The sequence below is a fragment of the Sebastes fasciatus genome, chromosome 15, assembly GCF_043250625.1.
Source record: "Sebastes fasciatus isolate fSebFas1 chromosome 15, fSebFas1.pri, whole genome shotgun sequence".
Lineage (NCBI taxonomy): Eukaryota > Metazoa > Chordata > Actinopteri > Perciformes > Sebastidae > Sebastes > Sebastes fasciatus.
In genome coordinates this window covers 25,351,144-25,363,979 of record NC_133809.1, presented here as the reverse complement: position 1 = coordinate 25,363,979, position 12,836 = coordinate 25,351,144, and the positions used below count along the sequence as shown (strand labels likewise).

The window sequence follows — 12,836 nt, the reverse complement described above, 5'->3', positions numbered from 1 at the left end:
AACCTTTAATCTTTCCTTTTTGGCTCCAAAAACTACTATACTAGTGCAATGCCCATTCAAAACATGCCTGTTCAGAGCGGGCTGTGGAGTTGCTGCTTGCAGCTTTCGAGAACCGCTCATGCAAACAACTTCACACTCGAGACTGCCCTTTCTCGGTTCCTCAGCAATACACCTGCCATGACATAGTTGCATCACACACCCAAGTTGTGGCTGCACATGATCAGAAATATTCGGTTATTTGACATAAAGTGGAGCATGGATTTAATAAGTGGAGGTATTTTGCCGGCGGTAAAGTTATACGTTAGTATGGCAAAAACATACACAATTTGAGTTGCAATGGCAGAGTGGCCCTGTAGGCTCATGCTCATTGGCTCGGATTCAGAATCAGAAAGACTTTATTGATCTCCAGGGGGAAATTGGGGCGTTACAGTTGCTCTTGTATAAACATAAATGTGAAAAAACAGAAATAAAGGAGTATGTAAATGATGTACATTATGCTAAAACAAAATATATATAAAGAAATATAAGTACTAAAATTAAAAATGAGAATAAAATAAATGTGAAATATATGCAAATATACTGTATGCATTAAGCTGTGCATTATATAGCATACAACCACAGTGCAAAAAAAGTAAATAAAAAATGCTGAGAAGTGGGATCTATTAAGTGTGTTAAATACGAATGCCAGAATGGTATTAATAAGAAATTAATACTAATATTTCTTGAATGTACAGTATAAATGGTGTATTAATGACAGTATTTCACAGTTGAATTATTGCACAAATTACTGTACAGTTAAGTCAGTAAGTGTATAGCAGCTGACACAGCCGTCAGGGAGTCCAGCTCAACGTCACCGGCCTTACGAATCAGTTTATTGAGTGTTGGTGTCCGCTACCCTCAACCTGCTGCCCCAGCACACAACAGCAAACAGGATAGCGCTGGCTACCGCAGATTCATAAAACATCCTCAGCATTGTCCATTGACTCCAGCGAAGTGAAGAAAAGTTTGGTTGTAATGTTATCTATTATACTTATAGCATTAGCAGGCTATATCCATGATCCAGCAGCTACAGTGAACTATAGTCTGCCTGCTGCGGACGACATGCTGGACTCAATCTGCAGAGCCCAGAAGCTCCGCCCCTGCTGCTGCATAGAGCGCTGTTGCTTGTTTGTTGAAGGTTTATTAATATTGAACGTGTTGCGTGACCCAATTGCACCAAATTCGACAAAGCACTCCCTTGGGTCCCCAGCAATGCACCCGCCAAGTGTGAATTTGATCGGATGAACAGTTCTCGAAATATGCGAAAAGACATACCCTTCTTTGCTTTATAGTTAGATGGATTACTTGGGGTTTACTATAAAAAAAGATAAAAATAAAGATGAGTCAGCTTCAAGAGTGGTGGGTAAATTGTAGCCAAGTGGTTATTAGAGGCCTACACTAAGGAGCAGTTATAAAAAATTGGAAAACATATTGTTATTGATTTGCCTAATCATTGGCACAAAACCGTAATTTGTCTTTTTGACAAGAATTCCTGCTTGAGCTGGACAAGAGGGGATTAGTGCTAAGGATGAGGCTATTGGGGGGCGGAGAAGGTCTGCGCTGATAACAGCAGCCGATTACACTGTTGTCAGGCTATTAAATAGGCGTTATCAGTCGCTATAAGCCACCTAGATGTGGGTCAATAGGGGCCTACTAGACCCACTGGTAGGTTTTATCGTCTATTCACATGGTAGATCACCGAAAGAAGGTATAAAAGAAGATGACAGCGTGCTCTAGCAACCGTAGAAATTATGACAGAAGCAGAAGTCAGGCGCTGTAGACAGTGTGAAACTCCATAAGGGGTGGAGGGGAGACCGGAGTTTGCATCCTGTGTGAAACCAACTATGTGTAATAGTCTTTGTGTTCAGTTATTTGAACCCAAAACACAGTTTTTCCCTAAACTTAACCAAGTGTTTTTTTTTGTTGCCTAAACCTAAAGAAGCCATTTTGTTTGTGTTCAAAACGTGATGTTTCATTCAGATGTACAACGTGTTAGAAAGTGTTGCTTTCATATACATAGTAGGTGTAGCAGGCCCCTACTGACCCACATCTATTGTGCTTATAGTGACTGATAACGCCTATTTAATGGCCTGATAACTGTCGAATCTGCGTTTTCAGTCGCTATAAGCCCCATAGATGTGGGTCAATAGGGGCCTACTACACCCACTGTTAGGTTTTCTCATTTATTCACATGGTAGATCACTGAAAGAAGGTATAAAAGAAGGTGACAGTGTGCTCTAGCAACCGTAGAAATTATGACTTCTTAAAACTTTTGGTGCAGGTATAAATTGCTATTGTAGGGCATCCATCTCTGTGGGTTTAGGGAGTATAGGGAGCACTGAGTGAGAATTTTGTTGGTGATTGTATTTAGTATGATGTGCCACCTTCTCTTGTGATGCCACCCTGCAGTTTACCCTCTGGCAACATTGCAACAAAGCTGTGCAAGCTATGACAGATAATTTCGGTCTTCTGCTACAAGCGTTTTCACCGTGATCAAGGAACACATCTCACCACAACATGTTACTTGTCTTACATACACAAACTTTGCCTGATGATTCAGAAAGAGTTTGACCATGATTGTGAGGAAGGGCTGCCCTGTCTTATGCTGGACACATGAGGGGTGACATAGGAGAGTACTGGTTTCAGCCCAGACAGAACATATTGTACATAGATGTGTTATACACCGATCAGCCTTAACATTAGGACAGCATGGGCACCCTGACCGGTGTGCGGCTACGCAGCCCCATACGCAACTAACTGCGATGCACTGTGTGTTCTGACACCTTTCTATCGGAACCAGCATTAACTTTTTCAGCAATTTGAGCTCCAGTTTTCCTTCCTTGGATCACTTTTGACCTGACCACTGCAGACTGGGAACATCCCACAAGAGCTGCAGTTCTGGAGATGCTCTGACCCAGTCATCTAGCCAGCACTATTTGGCCCTTGTCAAAGTCGCTCACATCCTTACGCTTAATTGCCCATTTTTTCTGCCTCCAACACAAAGTTCAAAGTTCAAAATGTTCACCTGCTGTCTAATATACCCCACCCACTGCCTGGTGCCATTGTAACGAGATAATCAAAGTTATTCACTTCACCTATCAGCGGTCTTAATGTTATGGCTGATCGGTATATAATTAATGGAGAAAACATTTAACACCACCAAACCCAATTGCTTATTCAAATGGCTTCAGGAGATTTAAAAAAAAAAATAGAGATTGTTTGACTGCAGTCTGCAGAGCATAAATTATTATTATTTTATTTATCGTTAGTCCTGATGATCATTGGCACTGCTTCCTGTAATGGGTTTTCCCTTTCGAGCTAGGTCAGAGCAGGACAACAGGTTTGCCACACCTTGCTCCAATGAGAAATGTTCATTTCAAATGGCTTTGGGGAGACAGTGGCAGTCAGCCAATGGAGAGTATCACACAGAGTGAGTCTCTCTCTTAATTTACAGGCAGGTCTGTGCATGTCCACACTGTAAAACTTTTTCCTGTAAAATTACAGTAACTTACAGGAGAAACTGCTGCCAGTATTTTACTGTAAAATTTACAGTATCTGTACTGTATCAAAGAATACAGCAACTTACTGTAATCAAAGCATACAGTAATTTGCTGTAATAATTCAAAAATTACAGTAAAATACTGGCAGCAGTTTCGCCAGTAAGTTACTGTACAATTTACAGTATCTGTACTGTATCAAAAGAATACAGCAGCTTACTGTAATCAAAGCATACAGTAACTTGCTGTAATAATTCCAAATACAGTAATTTATTGGTTGCAGTTTCACCAGCAAGATACTGTACAATTTACAGTATCTCTACTGTATCAGAGAAATACAGTAACTTGTTGTAATCAAAATGTCCAATAATTTCCTGTAATAATTCCACAAATTACAGTATTTTAAGCATCTATAAAAACTAACAAGCAAATGAAAAATAACAATTTTGAACAATAAACACAACAACATGGCATATTCATATTATTCTTGTTTATTATAATAACCTGAGTTTGACAGAAAATAACATCCAAATAAAACATTCAAATACTCAAGCTCTTACAAATAAAAATGGTGTGATGAGTTGTGAGTGAGTAAGAGACACAGTGTGTGTGTGTGTGTGTGTGTGTGTGTGTGTGTGTGTGTGTGTGTGTGTGTATCTGACTGACTGAGTGAGGGTGTATATTTGACTGTGTATGAATATCTGAGTCCATGGACTGAGTAAATACAATAACCTTTCTGTTTCAAAATTAAATAGCCTCCCCTGTTACACTGAGGGGGTTCACTAGACAGAACCATCCTATTGAACAATACTGTGTGCTGGCTAAACATCTTCAATATTAAACGTAGAAATAATGCCAGGTTGAACATTGTAAATAGAATAAAATTCAAAAATATAAAAATAGCCATTACAAATAAAAATACTGTTGTGAATGAATGAATTCATGTGCGAGTGTATCTGAGTAAGTGACGGGCTTAAAACATTTGTACTTTGTGGACTGAGTAAATACTGTAACTTTTCTGTTTCAAAATGAAATAGCCTCCCCCGTTACACTGCGGGGGTTCACTAGACAGAACAATACTGTTGAACAATACAGTGTGCTGGCTCAATATGGTCAATTATTAAACGTATAAATAATGCCAGGTTGAACATTTTAAGCAAAATTAAATAAAAAATAACATTGTGAATAAGTGAGACACAGACATAAAGGGATTTTCAGTAATTGAGTGAGATATGGAGGGTTTGTCTCTACAGACAGAGTCAGGGATGTGATTGTTAAACTCACACAAAGTCCCACTCGAAATCCATGAGCTTCCGCAGGAGGGTGCAAACATGAGGATTCAGGGATGTCCCTTTCTTATGAACCATTTTCCCGCTCTTCTTGCTGGTCACCTTTCCCTGTCGTGCCTTTGTCCCTCTCTCTGGGTTGATCCTGACACAGCTTCTACAAGGCATAGCAAGGTAAAACAAAAAGACACAAATGTGAATCAAACCACCTCTTACCTAAAATTAGACCGCTAAATATTGTTAGTATAAATAATACCTGATTTATTATAAGTCCCCAAATCGTTCTTTTTCATGCTTTATGTTTGCAATGCATATTAGAGTAGATACACGTGGACATGGTGAAATACTTCTTGCTAATATAGCTTACTTGCCTGATGTTTTATGAGTGTCACACTTTTGGAATATGCATATAACATTGAGTGTTTTTGGTAACTTGATGACTCTTTGATAATTATCTATTTAATTTAATTATTCAAGACTAATAACAATGGGTTATTAATTTATATATGAAATGATATTATTGAAGGCTAATACTGTTTTTATGTTTCTTGTATATATTTTAGAACCACACATACACACCCAAACGTCCAAGTGATCATTTAAGCTTATTTTGGAATGAACTCTCCATACCCTACTCTCTGATCGTATGTCTATCACACATAGATAGATACAAGGATAGCTGTAAGGCCCAAACATCTGACACAAATGACTATATGGAATTCAAACTTACCTCTGTATGAATTCAAGTGTCCAGGCAGCGTGATCCTGACATTGGAGGTTGAAGTTGTAGTAGGATGTGAAGACAACAGCAAGCCCCAACGCAGACAATGCCCCTTCACACACCACCTGACCCTCGATGCTTACCATCCAGCGCTGGTCGGAAATCATTGGACCTGAAACACAATGCAAAAAGCTTTAGGCTGAATACCAAATTGACCATTTGACGAATTATCAAGTGGCCACTTACCGCTTTATTGTTTTTGTATGGTATTGGCATTTCCAACTGATATTTGAAAACCTTTCTAAAAAAATGTAAGCCTCCGCTAGATATCAGGAATTCTTGATGTAGGATGCGAGATGCTACTCATCTACTGTACTGCTCTTTGATGTATCCAGGTAGCCATTTACATACTTGCGACACCATCGCGCACTCATTTTCATAAAGCTTAGTGGTTGTGTCCGTTGCAGTGAAGGAGAAATCAAGTAAAAAAGTTAATACAAATAAAATAAAATCTACAAAGGGAGGGAGAATATCAAACGAACTATTTACATATTTACAAGCTATAGGAACACCCTAATCCAGAAAGAGAGTGAGAGAAAAGCTCAAACAAACTATTTACATATCAGAGAAGAATCAGAGAAATTATTATTCCGTAGCCTACTGTGTATGTATTATAGAGTCAACTATTTAATAACTAAAACATAGCCCACTGTGTATGTATTATAGAGTCAACTATTTATTAACCATCTAAAACTACGTATTTATTTATCCATTTCTGTATGCACAACTGTTTCAGAATCAGTATCTATTTATAAGAATGTAAAGTTGTGTGTATTATATACAATATAGAAGACATAACCATAGAAACTCACTACAACTGAACTCCAGCGGCAAGCAGCGTCTTCCTGCCTGCCCCACACCTTCTGACTGCCTGCTGACAGGCTCAATAGAAGTACTCTGCATATGTGCACTAGTACAGTGTAAGTAGAAACGTGGGGCTTAGTGCTTACCTAGAATGATCAACCAAGGGCTATCAGGAAGGGTGAGGGATGTCTTCACAGTCGCCGCTGTGTCTGACACCTATATAGGAGACAATAAAGGCATTGCAATTCTAAGTTAATGTTAATACAATTAAACAATGCTTTAACTATAGTTGTCATCAATTTTCCTTTTTAAAGAAATTATTTTTAAAATCCCACTGAGCTCCACTCATTGCATTTCAATAATTTCAATGTCTTAATCTGAAATAAACTACATCAGTTATACTCACATCTGCCTGCAAGATGAGGACATCTCTCTTCTATTTGAAGCACCCTGCATGCTCATGTGAGCACCCTGCTTGCTCAACAGTATTCTCTCCATCATCTCTACCTGACCTGATCTGACTCAAAAGATTACCAACTACACAACCTTTATGTGTTCTTGACAAGTGTGATGAAAAAGTGGATATCACAGTAAACATTTTACCACAATTTGTGAATGGACATAAGACTGGTTTCCCCTCTTTAATGTGAGTCTTCAAGTGAGAAAATAATGTAGACAAACTGTCACATTTGACAGTACAGAAATCGATGTGGCATGATAAAACGTCTAATGTTAATGTCCTTATGCCAGAACATCCTTCCCTCAAGCTTGACTCCCTCTGATCTGGGTGATCTCTATATACATGGCATTTTAAAGCTGTAACTTTGCCAAATGAACGGTAACAATCGCGGAAAGCACATTTAAATTTGATGTGTGGGGTGTTTTGGTGAACTTTCATATGGCATATTTAGTACCACATGCATGGCGGCAAAATTGACAGTTGGACATTCTGGAAACACAAGATAGATACTGCCTCGTCTCCCTTTTAGATTGTTGTTGCTACCTATTAGTAATTATATTGAGAATTTAAATGCTGACTAAGCTAAAACCAGCTAGCTAACGAGCTAACGCTAACTAACGAGCTAGCGCTAGCTAACGTGAATATAAGATAGACGACTGATTCTTGTTACCTGTGATACTAATGAGTATTGAAATATAGACGAAGCTAAGAACAGCTAACGACCTACCGTTAGCTAGCTAATGTACATACACTGAGGAACATGCACTGTGTTAGCAAAGGTACAATACAACTTGATGATTTGACTTACCATGAAGTAACATAATGTAACCACTGGAGTTTCCCTTCGTCTGGTCTGACGATCAAAATGGAACTGGCGGTGGTGAAAATAAGAAGTGTTTATCCAAACTGCTGCTGTCGCTCCTCAAGTTGCACTGGACAACAACGCTGCTGCTGCTGCCAGAGTGAGCTGTTGACCGTTGACCATTGAGCTGTTGACCGTTGAGCTGTTGAGCTGTTGACCTGTTGACCGTTGAGCTGTTGAGCTGTGGCGCTCAACGGTCAACTCGAAAAAAATACACGCGAGAACTTAGAAAAATAGCCGTTAATTTATTTTCCCGAGATTCTCAGCGGCAGCAGCAGACTACTGTTAAAAGATACACTTGACCGCTGGGATCATGGGAGCAAGCGTTCTGACTCCCAGAATGCATTGCTTTCACAGTAATATACAGTAAAAGCATTTTTACAGGTAACTGTTAGAATCTCACTGTAAATTTACATCGAAGTCTTACAGTGCAGTGTCCACTACGAAGGCCTTTGAGGAAGCAGCAGCTCTCAGACAATGGAGAGTGACACGCAGAGACTCAAACTGAAGAGAGAAGTGGGGATTATAGGAGGTGTTTCATTCATTGCTGGGACCATGATAGGATCTGGGATTTTCATATCCCCCCAGTTTGTGCTGTCTGCCAGCGGCAGCCCCGGGGCCAGCTTGGTTATATGGACCTGCTGTGGGTTGATATCCATGCTGGCGGGGCTCTGCTATGCTGAACTGGGCACAGTCATACCTGAGTCTGGAGGAGAGTTTATCTACATTCTGCGGACAGCCGGAAAAGTGGTGGCCTTTATGTTTGTCCTCAGCTTCATCGTTGTCATGAAGCCTGCCAGTGCCACAGGAGTTGCCCTGAGTTTTGCTGAATACGTCGTGGCCCCCTTTTACAGTGGCTGCTCCCCTCCACAACTGGTGTTGAAGCTGGTGGCTGCAGGAGCTATCATGGTGCTGACCGCAGTTAACTGCCTGAGCGTCCGCTTGGCCACCGGCATCCAGGTGGTTTCCATGGCAGTCAAATTGCTGGCACTGGCCGTGATCATATTGGGAGGTGTTGTGATGCTTTTCCAGGGACACACTGAGAACTTTGATAACTCCTTTGAGGGAACCAATGTGGATGTCAGCTCCATGGGCATCGCTTTCTATCAGGGCTTGTGGTCCTATGGTGGATGGAACACTTTGAATTATCTAACTGAGGAGCTGAAAGATCCAGAAGTAAGTGTTTCTCTGTTTTCACAGTGCAATTTCATATTCAAGAGCTTCTTAATCTACTATACTAGTGCAATGCCCGTTCAAAACATGCCTGTACAGAGCGGGCTGTGGAGTTGCTGCTTGCAGCTTTCGAGAACCGCTCATGCAAACAACTTCACACTTGAGACTGCCCTTTCTCGGTTCCTCAGCAATACACCTGCCATGACATAGTTGCATCACACACCCAAGTTGTGGCTGCACATGGTCAGAAATATTCGGTTATTTGACATAAAGTGGAGCATGGATTTAATGAGTGGAGGTAGTATGTAAATTATGTACATTATGCTAAAACAAAATATATGTAAAGAAATATAAGTACTAAAATTAAAAATGAGAATAAAATAAATGTGAAATATGTGCAAATATACTGTATGCATTAAGCTGTGCATTATATAGCATACAACCACAGTGCAAAAAAAGTAAATAAAAAATGCTGAGAAGTGGGATCTATTAAGTGTGTTAAATACGAATGCCAGAATGGTATTAATAAGAAATTAATACTTATATTTCTTGAATGTACAGTATAAATGGTGTATTAATGACAGTATTTCACAGTTGAATTATTGCACAAATTACTGTACAGTTAAGTCAGTAAGTGTATAGCAGCTGACACAGCCGTCAGGGAGTCCAGCTCAACGTCACCGGCCTTACGAATCAGTTTATTGAGTGTTGGTGTCCGCTACCCTCAACCTGCTGCCCCAGCACACAACAGCAAACAGGATAGCGCTGGCTACCGCAGATTCATAAAACATCCTCAGCATTGTCCATTGACTCCAGCGAAGTGAAGAAAAGTTTGGTTGTAACGTTATCTATTATACTTATAGCATTAGCAGGCTATATCCATGATCCAGCAGCTACAGTGAACTGTAGTCTGCCCGCTGCGGACGACATGCTGGACTCAATCTGCAGAGCCCAGAAGCTCCGCCCCTGCTGCTGCATAGAGCGCTGTTGCTTGTTTGTTGAAGGTTTATTAATATTGAACGTGTTGCGTGACCCAATTGCACCAAATTCGACAAAGCACTCCCTTGGGTCCCCAGCAATGCACCCGCCAAGTGTGAATTTGATCGGATTAACAGTTCTCGAAATACGCGAAAAGACATACCCTTTCTTGCTTTATAGTTAGATGGATTACTTGGGGTTTACTATAAAAAAAGATAAATAATTGTGTGATCATGTGTGACAAATCAAAAGTGGAGAGATAATATACTTGTTTAATTAGCAATTCATCTACAGAGTGGGTCAGTTTAAATGACAGAAGCTATTGCAGTAAGATACCAGAATAAGTATATTGTAAAGCCCTAAGAATATTGCAAGGCAAACTGTAGACAGTCATTTACGAGCTTGATGAATTCTTGTTAATCTCACGTAACACAAATTTGTGCATTAAAAAAGATTAACACTGCCTTTTAATCAGTCACTGTTTGGCCACAAATCATCTGATTCTCAGAAGTGTCTCAGGGAGCTCTCTGCTGGGTGAGACCTGCTCTCTCAGGCCCACAGAACTACAGTATCTCATCCGTTTCTGCAGGGACTTCCAGTTCATCAAATTGCATATTATTTTTGATTAGTTTGATTATTAGTTTACCGTATGTTTCCTCTGGAAATTGCTCCCTAATTCGTGGGACCCTGTGATCCTGGGAGCCATGTTGCTGTGGACAATAGCCCCTGGGAGTGCCTCCCTATAGGCAAAATAGTCCTAGGCGAGGGGCTAGATTGAAAGCTCTCTATGAATCATTCTGTCTAGTACTTGTATAACTGGAGTGAGAGCTGTTTCCATATTATTGGCAAGAAGCTAATGCATTCTCTGTGGATGCTGAACTAAGCCATGGTTGTGCCTTATCATTGGTTTTGTTTGTTATTTTCATGGATAGAATCTCTTGGCACAGCCGAGTGATCTCAGGATTGCATCTCTTTTTTTGCAGATGATGTAGTTTTCCTTGGGTCAACCAGCCATAAATTCAAGTGCATGCCAGGATGTTTGCAGGCAGTGTGAAATGCATAGAAAGAGAATCAGCACCTCAAAGTAGGAGGCCATGGTATTCTGCTAGAAAAGGGCAGGTTGCGAGCGAGTTGCTGCCCGAACAAAGGAGTGCAAATATCTTGCTCACAAGTGAGGTTAAGATAGAGATCTACAGGCAAATTGTTGGAGAATTGGCAGTGACGCAGGTGTTATAACTGAATAGTTTTAGTGGAGTGCAGTTTACATTCCAATATCCACCTAAGGTCACGAACTTTGGGTTGTGACCAAAAGAATCACAGATAGACAGATACAAGAGACCAGAATAACTTTTCTTCACAAAGGGGTTTGGCTCACTCTAGTGGTAGCGGGAGGACCTTTGCATCTAGAAGGAACTTGAATTAGAACCAATGTTACTTCCCATTGAAGGGAGCCAGCTGAGGTAGTTTGAATAGCACTTTTCATACATGTGTCCCAAATTTATGAGTAAGGTTACTCCCAAAAAATCCCAGAGATAGTGATCCAGTCTCAAGTTTTCAGCATTACTTAAAAACCACCATCAGGAGCAGTTAGAAGCCATAGCAAATAAATACCAGGTATGGCAGCCGATGGCGCCAATTAGGCGGATGATGTCACAGGCCTCCACAGCTTGTAAAATAGGACAACACATATCAACAAACTGAAGGGGGCGGCATTTTTGCTATTTTGAGTAACCTCCTGGATCTCCTGGTGTCATAAACAGCAGATCAGATCAAATCAGCGGAGAATTTACAGTACTATAATGTGGTAATTTAGTACAATTGCTGTGTGTATATATTTATTTTTTCCTCCGTAAATTGGGGGCCCAAGCACAGACCCCTCACATTTAGATGGCATTCCTGACATTCCTATTTAAAAAATGCAGTTGGTGAATATTTCAGGTCAATTAAGATACCATTCTAAATAATAGGACTGTGAGAAATGAAATCAGCTAAAACATATTTTCAATTTGTTCTTGCCTTGTTAATACTTTATTTCTGTCTGTCTGTTGTGTATGTCTGTTAAGCGAATGCAACTCTTGTGCAACGCCACACCTTGGTTTCGGTTGAAGGGTCCTTTGAGGACATGGCTCAATAGCATACACTGTTCATCTACTGCCAGTTCTGTGCATGTCCAGTGTCCACTGCGAATGCCTTTGAGGAAGCAGCAGCTCTCAGACAATGGAGAGTGAAACGCAGAGACTCAATCTGAAGAGAGAAGTGGGGATTATAGGAGGTGTGTCATTCATTACTGGGACCATGATAGGATCTGGGATTTTCATATCCCCTCAGTTTGTGCTGTCTGCTATCGGCAGCCCCGGGGCCAGCTTTGTTGTATGGACCTGCTGTGGGTTGATATCCATGCTGGCGGGGCTCTGCTATGCTGAACTGGGCACAGTCATACCAGAGTCTGGAGGAGAGTTTATCTACATTCTGCGGACAGCCGGAAAAGTGGTGGCCTTTATGTTTGTCCTCAGCTTCATCGTTGTCATGAGGCCTGCCAGTGCCACAGGAATTGCTCTGAGTTTTGCTGAATACGTCGTGGCCCCCTTTTACAGTGGCTGCTCCCCTCCACAACTGATGGTGAAGCTGGTGGCTGCAGGAGCTATCATGGTGCTGACCATAGTTAACTGCCTGAGCGTCCGCTTGGCCACCGGCATCCAGGTGGTTTCTATGGTAGTCAAATTGATGGCGCTGGCCGTGATCATATTGGGAGGTGTTGTGATGCTTTTCCAGGGACACACTGAGAACTTTGATAACTCCTTTGAGGGAACCAATGTGGATGTCAGCTCCATTGGCATTGCTTTCTATCAGGGCTTGTGGTCCTTTGAGGGTTGGAACACTTTGAATTATCTAACTGAAGAACTGAAACATCCAGAAGTAAGTCTTTCTCTGTTTACCATTCATAGATCCTAAAAAT

At 40.8% G+C, this 12,836-nt stretch overlaps 1 protein-coding gene across 4 annotated transcripts in view; it reads left to right on the top strand.

The window, feature by feature from the left end:
• LOC141783384 (b(0,+)-type amino acid transporter 1) overlaps positions 1 to 12,836 on the top strand; it is a 32,316-nt gene that overhangs the window by 6,062 nt on the left and 13,418 nt on the right. For 2 of the 4 annotated variants that reach the window (XM_074660665.1, XM_074660664.1), the window contains exon 1: positions 8,154 to 8,905. The exons of 1 other annotated variant lie outside the window; for it this stretch is intronic. In XM_074660665.1, the coding sequence (XP_074516766.1) occupies positions 8,207 to 8,905 (699 nt within the window). In that variant the 5' untranslated portion in view covers positions 8,154 to 8,206. Of the gene's footprint in view, positions 1 to 8,153; positions 8,906 to 12,028; positions 12,797 to 12,836 lie in introns of those variants that run through there. One more of the 4 variants, XM_074660666.1, reaches the window with a different exon arrangement.